The sequence below is a fragment of the Liolophura sinensis genome, chromosome 7, assembly GCF_032854445.1.
Source record: "Liolophura sinensis isolate JHLJ2023 chromosome 7, CUHK_Ljap_v2, whole genome shotgun sequence".
Lineage (NCBI taxonomy): Eukaryota > Metazoa > Mollusca > Polyplacophora > Chitonida > Chitonidae > Liolophura > Liolophura sinensis.
The window spans coordinates 43,217,906-43,230,833 of NC_088301.1; the positions used below are offsets into that span (position 1 = coordinate 43,217,906).

Here is a 12,928-nt window from a genome sequence, read left to right on the forward strand (position 1 = left end):
GTACCTTTGGAAAGTACTACATTCACTAGTAGGGCATTTCATTTTTTTATATGTGCCTAACGCTTTCATGGAGTCGACAGTGTTACCAGAAATACGGATTGTCATGGATGACACAGAAGACAGGCCACCAAAGCTACCTATGGGATTTGTATGTTTTCAGGTTATTACTTGATGAAGGTATTAGATAGTGGAGATTGAATACATGCATGTATACACCTGATGTATGGGTGTACATACATGTACATGCATTAGTGTAGACTGTATATCTACATGTTGGTTAGGTATATGTATACATATATGTGATTTTGAGCACCTGTAGCTTTTTGAGAATACATGTACATTGGTTGGAAGTACAGCATACATGATAGATTGTGCAGGTAAAAAGTAATTGTTTCTTTTTTTTTTTTTTTTTTTTTGATGCGATTGCATTCATTGATTATTGTGCATCTGTGTTTGAACTTTTAATTTAAAGGTGGTATATATATGTGTTTATATATATATATTTATATATATATATACACACACCTGTGGTTCAGCATTTGTGGTAGTTTGTTTGTACATGTAGGTCACATCCCATACTTGCTGTGATCCCACACTGATTGTAAACATATTTATTTATTTCTTTTTTTGTGCCTCGCCCAGGTGAATCAATATGTGACACACAGGCTATTTGCAATAGCAGATGGTTTATTTTCAATGAAAAAAATTGGTACATTGTAAAATGTGAATGTGAAATTCCTTCTTGCAGTGTATCTTTTGTGGAATTTATATTATGCATGTATATTATCATAAATGCTATGAACAGTTTCTTTCTGTGGGTGTACCACATAAAAGTTCTCTTTTATGTCTCACCCCACTTCTGTTTAGGGACAGATGTACATGTAGTGAGTAGGTGCTATCTGGTATCCAGCTATGGGACTTGTCTCAAGCTATCGTTAAAACTACTGGGTGGAATTTAATGAAATTGGTTTTCAAATTTATCAGGAGACCTGAATAACAAATTAAATTTTGTATTGGGTATATTCTCTCCCGGTTTAGGATTTCTGATGGGCTAGAGCTTTCCTGCAGGTTATCTCCAGGTCTGCCTCACAGCCTTTGATCATATTTGGTTTCAGTGTATCTTTTGAGGGCTTTAATTGCTGATTAGATTCTGGAGCCTGTTAGCTAATCAGTGTGTCTGCTTAGCCATGGTTTAGCCATTTTGATTGGCTAATGCCTGTCAGCAAGATAACTTCAGAACAGTCTAACAGAATTTAAAAATTTTAAAAGGCTTTCTTATAAGGACTTTTATAACTGATTTGACTTTGGTACCTGGTTGTGCCTTCATTTGTTGGTTTGACTGCATTTTAGCTTTGGTACCTGGTTGTGCATTCGTTTGTCAGATTGACTGCATTTTCCAGTACATTTATGTGACATATTAAACATGGGACATAAATTCTCTGAATTACAATGTAGCCTGTCTGATCTGAACAGCTGGTTTACAATTGTCAAGTAATTTAAAATCGCATTGTGACAAAGTTTATAAAATAATCAAAGAATTCAAAATTTGACTACAATGTTATAAAGGTAGTTAACTATTCGATATTAATCATTTATATTTGACTGATAATTCTGTTCGTACGTGTCTTCTAAATTTCTTTGGCTAATTGAGCTGCCGCAGGTTTCTATGAACAATTTCAAAGCAAATTTTATCTTAAAGAAAAAAAGGAATGTAATTTTAGTTTAGATGACGGTAAAATGTAAAGAAAAATTCACGATTTATTAACTGTAATACTTCAGAGGCATACTTTACATGTACATGTATCAGTAGGTGTACACATACATGTACTTGTTTAAATGGTGTACATTGTGGTACTTACCGTCTTTGCCATCAAAGTGACTTTGACACAGTAGTTAGTTGTTTAGAAGAATTGATCAAATGACTTATGATATACGAGGTGTGTATAATTAGGGGAAACAAGCAAAATGAAGCTTGAAAATTTGTAAATTCACAGCTAATCAGTTGATTTTTTAACAGTTTGTCAGTAAACATGAGAAAGACTATCAAATTTTCAAAGGTAGAACATTGATTTTCCATAAATTTTGGGCTGTTTGATGTTGTGGAAGAATCCGAGATCTTGCATCCAACTCAGTAACATTATACATACATATTGCCTGCCTAGTAGTTTGCAGGTTACTTATATGGAGTAGCTCATGATGCTTTGTGTAAAGGTCTTGTGAATGGTTTGTTTTCAACACAACCAGATATATGATATACATCAACATGTAGATATAATGAATGCTTGTGTACATGTAAGACAAACACTTTGCAGCTATACATGTCTACTCCTTACTCTTGATGTGAATTGCAAGCATTGCTCAGTTGGCTGTGAACCAGCCGTAATGGAAGTGTTGAGGAAATGCATCCTCGATGCCATGATGCCATGCCAAGAGTGTGTTAACATAACCAGCAAACTGTAACGTCTAAATACATGACAAACAGCATCTCTTTATATGCATTCAACGCCTTGATCAAGACACATGTACTGTAATTCTTCACCTTTTCGCATGTTTGCAAGATGTTTATTAAAGCATGTACTGAGGACTGTATTCTTTGTATACTGATAAAGATACACTTTTTGTGAAGCCCTGAAAAGAGCCTCTCCAGCCAATGTAGTTTTGTCTCCGAAATCCGATTAAAAAGGTGCATAAATCTTATTGAAAGTTGATGAAAGTACATGTACATGGTTGACCCTTAGTCATTTATTATTATCATTATCTCTGTATGTATATTGTTCTAGATGAAAATACATTAGTGCTTTGACCAATATACAGCAAGACACAGACTTAAGCCAGACATGCCAGAATAGGTTCGTTACTAAAATCAGGATTCCAGGTAGTGCTCAGCCTGGTGTCGTTAGCCAACTGCTGGTTCTGCCAGTGTCAGCATATTACGAGGGTGAGGCTTACATTGTTCTAGTGATGCACAATGAGAAATGGTAAAAGCAGACACCATTGTGACATGACTGTTAAACACCAAGCAGCTAATCAATATTACCTAATAGTACATGTATGATTGTCGTCCTACAGAAGTAGTCAACAAGTTCATGTAATTACGCTGGGTAGTTTGTGTGATATCCAACTGAATTTATGCAAAGGCTTTTAAGCTGACAGGCTTAAATCCATGGGTGCATGAGCCCTCAATGCACTGTGGGTACAGAGCTCTGTATGGCCCATGCATGAATCAGAATCCTAGAATTTACTGTGAATAAAGAAGTATTATACATGTTGTAGTTGAGTAAAAGACCTGTGGCTTCATCTTTCTCTGTGTTGCATTTGGGCTGAGTGCATACCTGAAATACCCCTTTGCTATTGGAGTGCTGAAGCCACTCTGTTGTGATTGCCCCTATAGGTGGATAAGGTTACCGCATAACCCATGAGTGATGCCTGCTCCAGATGATGTAGACAAGCAGTCCTAATTTGTGTTAGGACTAAAACTGGGTAGTTAGCCTTTTTCCTGAAGATTTGCAGAAACTTGTTTTCTGAGAGAGGGAGAGAGCGAGCGAGAGCATGTGGTGCTCATTCACCTAGCTCTTGGCTAAAGTAAACTGACACACCCTATCACTCTTCTTTGTTAGCAGATAGCTTTTGTCTTTACCCTTGAATAGATTTCCAGGCTATTTGTCTTCATCTGTCCATGAAAGTTGTGTCTGGGGCTCTTGTTGTAAATTAAGTATGGCAGCCCAACCGAAACAAAGTATAAAAATAATGTTGATGAATGATTTGGCATACCAGAATGGTTTATTTTGTTGGATGGGTAGACCAAATATAGTCTTGAAAGCAGCAGCTGCGTGTTTAGATTTGAAGTACTGGTACATCACTACATCTTCTCTATTTTATTACCTATTCTACAACTTTGTGCAAATGGTATTTTCTGCATCATGTCCTTGTGTCCTCCAAAACTTCTTGAGAACTGATTCATATCTTAACAGAATTTGGTGGGCTTGTTCATATTCAATCCATTAAGATGCTTATTGAGATAGGAAACATTGTTGAACGTTATTTTACTGACCTTTGACCTACTTTTTTTGTGGTCAGAATTCATTTCTGGCTTGGCAGCATTGTCAAAAACCACTGAGACAAATTGATTTGACACTGGTGTGATCCAAGAACGTCAGTTTGAATGTTGCTGGTGCATATGGTCCTTAACCTATTTTCTCAGGTCAGACTTTATGCGAGACTTGTATAGTTGTATATCCCCAAGTGTGAACATAAGTGACTTGTAAAGCTGTATTCCCAAAACTGTTTAATCATTGTCAATGAAACTTCATCCATGGAATCACTTGTATATCTGCTTGTCTGTATTATAATACCAGCATGGCAGACTTTTTAAACTCAGGTTTCAAATTTGTTTACCATCATACATGTACATGCATTTTCAAAACTGCTGAGCCGGATACAAGGATTTGTCATGTGGATGCACTGACAGTGATACTTAATGCCTGATCACAATGAAAGCAATTAAGATGATCTTTGATCCACTTTCTCATGTCAGTTATATTTACCTGTTATATTACCTGCTTTGTGAGCACAGTGTCGTTGAATTAATTTGGGCAATAATGTATCCAGTTTTGCAATTTGGATACCCAGTTGTGAAGATCAGTGCAGACTACTTTAGTTAATAATCACTTAATCATTAAAAATTTCTGTATGGTTTATCCTGACTGACCATTAGAAAGTTTTTATTGAGATTTTGATAGAAGCCTTTCTTTCAACTTCCTCTCAATTTTACAGAAACCGTGTCATTGTACATGCACATTTTAAACTAGAAAGGCATAGAAACTTTCTTGCGTTTGATGCTAAATGAAATTTCTCACTTTTGAGTTCTTTATGTGAAAGTTGACATTGTTGTAAATTATGTATTGGTGGTAGATGGTAAATTGGCAGTGTACATAATGAGAATATTAATGTACATGCATGTGTATAAAAATATGTACCTACCCAATTTATGACTTAAAGATGTTTATATTACTGACATTTTGATTCCAGGAAGTAACTAAAAGGTTATCCTTACCAGCCGATATGCGTCTTCCAGAAAATTTCCTCAACCGACATAAAGAATGCTTGAGCCCTGATGGGCAGCTTAGTCGCAGATCTCGTAGGAAATCTCTGGTGAGTGCTAAAAGGTTCATCTTACTCTATTCATATAGCGTTTCAGACACTTTTCATCCTTGTTGTATTTTTATATAGATATTCCTGCTTTGATTCCTAAAAAAGGTTCATGCATCCGAAATTCATGATGGATGTAGATATAGCTATGCCATTTTCTCTGCCGTGTGAGCTTTAGGGTGCAACTTCACAGGTATTTTTGATTGCATTGAGTTTTTTATGGATGTGTAAGATATATTGATGCTGAGAATAGTTGTGTACCCCAAAAGTACCATGTATACAAAAAAGTTTATTCTACTCGGCTGTTAGTTGCGTTAGTTGTTAATGTGTAAATACATATTAAATCTAGATGACATTTCAGCAACATTGAGTGTGTCACGCAACACACCGGCCGATAAGTTTACCTCCCTGAGTAATATGATTTCATACTGTTTATGTCTACAAATAAAAGAATTTGAGTTTGTGTATTTGTTAGATTTGCTTTTGTGATTTTTTTAAGATGAACTATCAGAATTTCCTTCAGTGATGAAAGTGTTATTTGCACAGTTTATAGATATCGCTTTGTTTTTTACATTTTTTGATAGTTTACACCCAGACGCCATGATGTGGAAAAAAAAAACATTTGTTTCATGACGTTTTCTGAGATCAGTGGTATGACGTCATAATACTTGTACAGTGCAGTTTTACATTCCCATGTCACTCAACAGTGAAACATGACATCATACATACACAGCTTTGAAATATCTAGATCAGCCGTAATGGAATAAGCTCGCTGTTGATTGATCTAAAATGTATGAACTCTGTGGAGGAAGGGAAAGGGAATGGCAGCAAAAAGCTGCATGAAACATGCCGTTTTTGCCTCATTTTCTTCAATTTTGGAGAACTTTAGTGGACTTCAACACCTTCGTCTTGGTGTTTGTTGTGTAACCTGATACCGCTGAACCTTGTTTCGTATTGCGTCAAATCCCTGCGCATTCTCCGGATTTGACTCAGTACGAAAAAAGGTTCAGCGGTATTGGATTACACAACAAACACTTCTGCGGCGACGTTAAACCCTTAAACAGTGTTAAAAAAGGTCAGTAACATGGAATACATGAATGTGCTATTCTCTGCATGACAGGTAAACATAATGGATAAGTCCAATTACTTTAAAAAGTATCCATATTATATTATTATTACATTACCATTGAAAAACATATTTCATTTGCAACACCTGAAAACCATACTTGTACATTTATTAGCCCACGTTACTTTCTGTTTTTGATATTGTATTACACCAATGTAGGAGAGACGGTCATTTGTTGTAGTTGGTTTGGTAAGTCATAGACCATATAGTACAGGTCTGCATTTATTAATACTAGTGATTAGATTGATAAACAACCTAAGGTATCCCCGCTGGCTACTGGAATGGCATATATACAGGAACAAAGTTAGTGGTCACAGTGGCAGGCAAGGGTAAGGCCAGCTGTGCCCTCCAACTATACTTCCTGACTTAATCAAGGGTGTCCTTGAGACTCTCGTATTTGCAATATGTGTTGGCGTAGGGGGCATAGCAGACAAACCTATTGATTAGAATTGAATTACTTACAGGTTTTTATCAAGTCTGATGCCCGTCTTGTAAATAAAACCTTAGCGTTAAAATCTATGACCTTTTTATCAGAAGACAGATTGAATTTGAGATAGATGATCCGGATCATTCAGACTAATATGGGCACTTGGAACTCATCCAAGATGGACGTGAGCCTGACTTCTGTCAATGTCAGAATTGTTTACAGTGGTTGCAGTTTATGTTGTCATAGACCATGTGTATATGCAAACATGCCCCTGAAAGGTGTGGGGGGTGAGGGTGGTTCATACTAGTCAGAATTCGATGGAGATCAAGGATTTTTTCCCCTCAAAAAGCCATTTTGTTAATACTATTTGGTACAGGAGACGGAAGTTGTAGCGTAATCTGCAGGTGTATATTCCTACACATTCAGTGAATTCAGTGGGAAGCAATCCCACCCATGATAAGAAAAGAAAATTATATTTTACGTGTATTGATTTATCCACAAATTATAGTTGACTTTCTGGCTCATGGTGCATGCACCATGTATGTATTGATTTTGATATGGGAGATAAGATCAAAAAATGATACTGTATACATAGTGTTGATCTTTTGTCTCCCACTCTGGAAAGCTGTATTCTTTCATTCACATATACCAACATTCATAAAGTTCATTGACACAATTTTTCATTCACTAATTTTTTTTTCTCTGTACTTTTTCAGTCGGAATTAGGTTTTGGCAAGATAGAGTCCTACACCAAGTTAGATAAGCTTGGAGAGGTAAGTGTACGCTAAACTAAGGACTTCCAGTCAGCTTCACCACAGATATATCTGTCTGTCTATAAATAGTAGTCTGCATGCAGCCTTGATTGTATGAACAGAAAACATGATGCTGTTTGCTTAGAGTTCCCCTTAATCACTCCCTTAGTTTGGAACAGTGGGCCTTTCTGCTTTGCCAGGGTAGGATCTCTGCTTTTGATGCCAGAGTTAATGGTTTATCAGTTACTCAAGATGGCAGCGATCTTCTCTAAGAGCTTTCTCTGGACACACCTTATGTAAGGACATAGCTGAAGAGAAGAGCGACATTAGCCACATGTGCTTCTCCGCTGTTAGTAGCTGGTATGTTTGGGTAAAATAAACAACAATATCGGAATGAGAAGAGAGAGAAAGCAAATGCGAGAATGACAGGCGTTAAATGTAATCTGCTTAGGTAGAGATGACTGATACTGAGCAAACCATGACTCTCGTTGACCGTCTTCTGAACAGCACATGGTATATAGGACAGATGTTTTTATGTGGATAATACAGGCTTAATGTGTCTAGTTTCCAAAACCAAAAGAACACACACATGTACATAACTGAAATGAAATGCTACCCTGTTTTCAGTTTTTTTTCTGCTTCATTGTTTTTAGAAGGCATTAGATTGAAAATAAATTGTGGTGCAAAGCCAGAGCAAGTCCACTTTCTAGTTTACCTAGTTACCCTAAATCTTCAGCTTTTCGTCCACCATTGCAACCAATATTCTGAAACTCTGAAAAAGCTATGGGGTGTAGAGAAATAACTGGCTTAGTTTTATGAAGCATCCTTAGTGACACAAGCAGATCATTTTTGGTGTCAGTATTGTAATATTTGCGTGCATAAATTCCATTGAAAATGTGCTTTGGATGTAGAAAAGGTTGAAGGTTAAAGATTTACAGTATATTGATTTGCGTAACAGAATACCCTTGTGGACTGAGCAGTCTAAACTGCTTTATTTCAGACCACTACATATGCTTCTTGACGAAACAGATTGCAGCTTTCAGATCCATCTTCTGCTGTTCAATCTGTGTGGTGGTCAGGGACGCTGCATGCAGGCTGCTATTTACTACATAGTTGGCAAGGTGTGCAGTGTAATCATCTACTCTGGACTTTGCCAGATATTCCTCACCTATTAATCTGTGATGGTCTGGGGTTGTTTGTGTTCAGATACTGTATATATCAATATCACTAACACTACTTCATACCGTGTTACACCGCTATTTCCCAGTGTTTATCAAATGATCATGAATAAGGCTCAGGCCTACTGCTCAGACAGCCTAGTTAATGAAAGAAAACCGCAAAGGCAGAATGTCATTTCTGTATTATAGAAATGTATGGGTTTGGCTGATATATGACTTTGACAGCAAACATTACCATTACCATCATTCTTATGATCTGCTTTATCCCAAAATTCACCAACTATGGAAATACATGTATCATGTAATATGTTAGAAAATTGTTTCTTTTATTATGAAATAAATCAAGAAGGTGATACATAGAAAGAGAATTCTGACCAAATACTGTAGTATACTCTGAAAACAACTTGAGCACCAGTTCAGTCCACTTCACACAGAATAGAAGTACTTGATTTAATTTGTTTTTCACAGGGCACATATGCCACAGTTTTCAAGGGCAAAAGCCGATTAACAGACAATCTGGTCGCATTGAAAGAAATCCGACTGGAGCATGAAGAAGGTGCACCTTGCACTGCTATCAGAGAAGGTGAGTTTCTAACAAACTTTAGCTGGACCTTTAAAAAATACAGGGGTTTCCATTGAAGTGTCCTGGTTTCTTGCCCCTGTTTACTAGTTTCTTTGATAATGATTACTTACAAATTAGTAATACTAATCCTCATACTATTTTATCTGAAAATTTGAAATATTTTGGGTATGGTGCAAAAAGAATTATAAGGATATGTTTTATGGAAGAGACAATTTTCATGTATCTGTTTTAAGTTAGGCATCATTGATATGTACATGTAAACTACATTGCATAATCTTTAGGACATGTAGAGCCTTTGTGGGGAAACAATATACAAACTTGAGTTCAAAATTAAGAAGCTTGATTTTTCTGTAAATGATCCCCTTTCTATATGTATATGTGTATGTCCATTTGGGTCATGCCAATATTGTTGTTTTGACCTTGTCTTGTAAGTGGGGCAGTTTGCCAGGTACCCAGCAAAGGTTGTTCGTTCACACCAGGTACCCAGTTTCATCGGTTTCCTAACCATGCTAAGTCAAATCAGTCCATTTTGTTGATCTTTTCAGATTGGTAATTTGTCTTACTTTGTTTCTTTGTTGCAGTTTCTCTCCTGAGGGACTTAAAGCATACAAATATAGTTACATTACATGATATTATTCATACAGAAAAGTCCCTTACTCTAGTCTTTGAATATTTGGTAAGTTGAATTCATTTTCATAAGTTATTCATTTTTTCTTAAGGTCCCATGTATTCAAGCTGTAACAAGAATTAAAATAAAAGTGAAAAATGCATGAGTAAGCAGTCAAACACTTAAAATGTTATTTTGACTTACGTGTGAGCATTTCAGATTAGATCTTTACACTATAAAGCTACAGTAACTCTCACATATTTAGTGTTTTGTCAGCTTTTACACACTGCATCTGTCAATTCGTGTAAGTTTGTGCAGCAGAGTGATGTATAGACAGAAAAAGATGATTGGCTTGTGTAGATGGAAGGTAGATGCATGGGTATGGATTTGTTTAGATAAGGGCATGGGAATGGTCTTGCGTAGATAAAAGTGTGAGGAAGGACTTGTTTTGGTACAAGGTTGGGATGGATTTGTGTAGGTAGATGTGTGGGGATGGACTTGTGGCGATAGGAAGGTGTGGACAGACTTGTATGGATATGAGTGTGGGGATGGACTAGTGGCGATAGGAAGGTGTGGACAGATTTGTATGGATATGTGTGTGGGGATGGGCTTGTGTAGGTAGGAGTGTGGGGATGGACTTGGGGCAATAGGAAGGTGGGGACAGACTTGTATGGAAATGAATGTGGGGACAGACTTGTATGGATATGAGTGTGGGGATGGACTTGTGGCGATAGGAAGGTGTGGACAGATTTGTATGGATATGTGTGTGGGGATGGACTTGTGTAGGTAGGAGTGTGGGGATGGACTTGTGGCGATAGGAAGGTGTGGACAGACTTGTATGGATATGAGTGTGGGGACAGACTTGTATGGATATGAGTGTGGGGACAGACTTGTATGGATATGAGTGTGGGGATGGACTTGTGGCAATAGGAAGGTGGGGACAGACTTGTATGAATATGAGTGTGGAAATGGACTTGTGTAGGTAGGAGTGTGGGGATGGACTTGGGACAATTGGAAGGTGGAGACAGACTTGTATGGATATGAGTGTGGGCATGGACTTGTGTAGGTAGGAGTGTGGGGATGAAGTTGTGGACATCGGAGGGGGGTGGGGGGATCATGTGGTGACTTGTATAGATAGGATGATAGGGACAGACTTGTGTATATATATATATATATAGAGAGAGAGAGAGAGAGAGAGAGAGAGGTGACGGAAAGACTTTTGGAGGTAGGAGTGTCGGGATGAAGTTGTGGAGATGGATGGGTACCCTCTTGTAGATTGGAGATTGATTTGTGGAGATAAAGAGGGTAGGGATGGACTTGTGTAGAGAGGAGGGCATGAATGAACTAATGATTAAAGGCGAGGATGTATGGATTTACATAGATAGAAAGGCAGGAAGAACTGTAGATGGACAGGCCTGGGTGGGTTTATACATATATACATGCACATACAGTATATCACCAATAATTTGAAAAGTTGTGATTTTTATCCAACTCCAAACAGCAAGGTAATTCGTTGATCAAAAAAATTGATGAAAATCTAGGTGACTTCCTGTATGTACAATGGTAGAATTACCTTGGGATGATATTGGATTGTATGACTGGAAGGGGAGGGTGGGCTTGTATAGATTTTAAACATTTGGTCCATTGTTTCCTGACTTAACTGGTGAATTTGTTCTTTGTAGGAAAAGGATCTCAAGCAATACATGGATGACTGTGGTAATATAATGAGTATGACAAATGTCAAGGTAAAACTAATTGTTTTCTGTGGATTGTGAATATCTTTAAATGCTTTAAACAGCATTTTTGAATGTTGAAGGACTACCAGTAACTGTGGAAAAAGTAGTTGGGTTTTAATAAACATGGATGGTGGCTTTAAAGTATAGGCATAAATTTTAAACAACCTACATATGAATGTACTTCTGCTAGAGAGAGACAGTATATGTTCTCACACCCATTGGCTCCTAGTCATCACATGACTTAAAAATTATTGAGTACGATTAAACCCCAAGAATACATACATACTTCAGAGTTTGGTAGAGAAAAATGGCACATTTCATTACTTAGCGTCTGCTGGAAAAAAATAGCAGTCTGAAATGGATGATACAAGGACAAACGAACAATAATTCATGTATGTTTTCTTCTCTCTGTCCTTTCAGATATTTTTGTTTCAGTTATTAAGGGGACTTGCTTACTGTCACAAACGCAGGGTCCTCCACCGTGATCTAAAACCACAAAACTTACTTATAAATGAGAAAGGAGAGCTCAAGCTAGCAGACTTTGGTGAGTCATTGTGTGTGATATTCTGTGATAGATTTCTAAAATGTTACCTTAATAGTTATTGAACTGTCTGGTTTTCTGCTCCCAAAGGACTATCCTAAATGACCTAAAATTTTGTCCGTGAGTAAGTTGATTATTTTTCCAGATTCAGAGGGGTTCTATTGATTTTAGAAAAGTGTTTTTGGAGGTGTTTCAAAGGTAGGATGATATCCTGCTGGGAAAACATAAATTTTAGTACCAGAAGTAATATCTTGTGAATTTTTAGGTCATTTAAGGTACATACTGGCTCATAAAGCACTTCACAATTTGAAAATTTGATACCCTTTATAATTTCCGAAGTAAAATAATGAATGGAATTTTCTTAAGGTCTTGGAGATATACATATAGACATATATATATATGTAATGTACAGAAAGGGAGATTAAGTACTTGCATTGTACTTTGGTAGTGTGACTTTAAGCATTTGTAGGTTTACCTACATGTATGGTGATCTGCTTCCTGTTTCTTGTTTTATTTCCTCTTTAACATCATTTTGATTATGTAATGCTTATGTTCTTAAACTCCAGGTTTAGCCAGAGCAAAATCTATACCCACAAAGACGTACTCCAATGAAGTGGTCACACTGTGGTAAGAAATGGCAATTTTCGATTGTTTTAAAACATTTGCTTCCCTGAAATGATGGACATGATCGTTGTTATTTTATATTTTTCGAAGATGTACAATTGTCAAGATAATCAGATGTAAAGTGCCATATGCGTAAAACTTCAGAATTGTCCACGTGGCAATAGACCATGGACACACAATGTTTTTATCATTCTTGTGTGTTTTAG

At 36.9% G+C, this 12,928-nt stretch overlaps 1 protein-coding gene across 1 annotated transcript in view; it reads left to right on the forward strand.

The window, feature by feature from the left end:
• LOC135471814 (cyclin-dependent kinase 17-like) overlaps positions 1–12,928 on the forward strand; it is a 40,872-nt gene that overhangs the window by 20,909 nt on the left and 7,035 nt on the right. Inside the window, exons 3-9 of the mRNA XM_064751169.1 lie at positions 5,029–5,151; positions 7,418–7,474; positions 9,100–9,214; positions 9,796–9,890; positions 11,504–11,566; positions 11,978–12,101; positions 12,665–12,725. Coding sequence (XP_064607239.1) covers positions 5,029–5,151; positions 7,418–7,474; positions 9,100–9,214; positions 9,796–9,890; positions 11,504–11,566; positions 11,978–12,101; positions 12,665–12,725 — 638 coding nt within the window. The remainder of the gene's footprint in view (positions 1–5,028; positions 5,152–7,417; positions 7,475–9,099; positions 9,215–9,795; positions 9,891–11,503; positions 11,567–11,977; positions 12,102–12,664; positions 12,726–12,928) is intronic.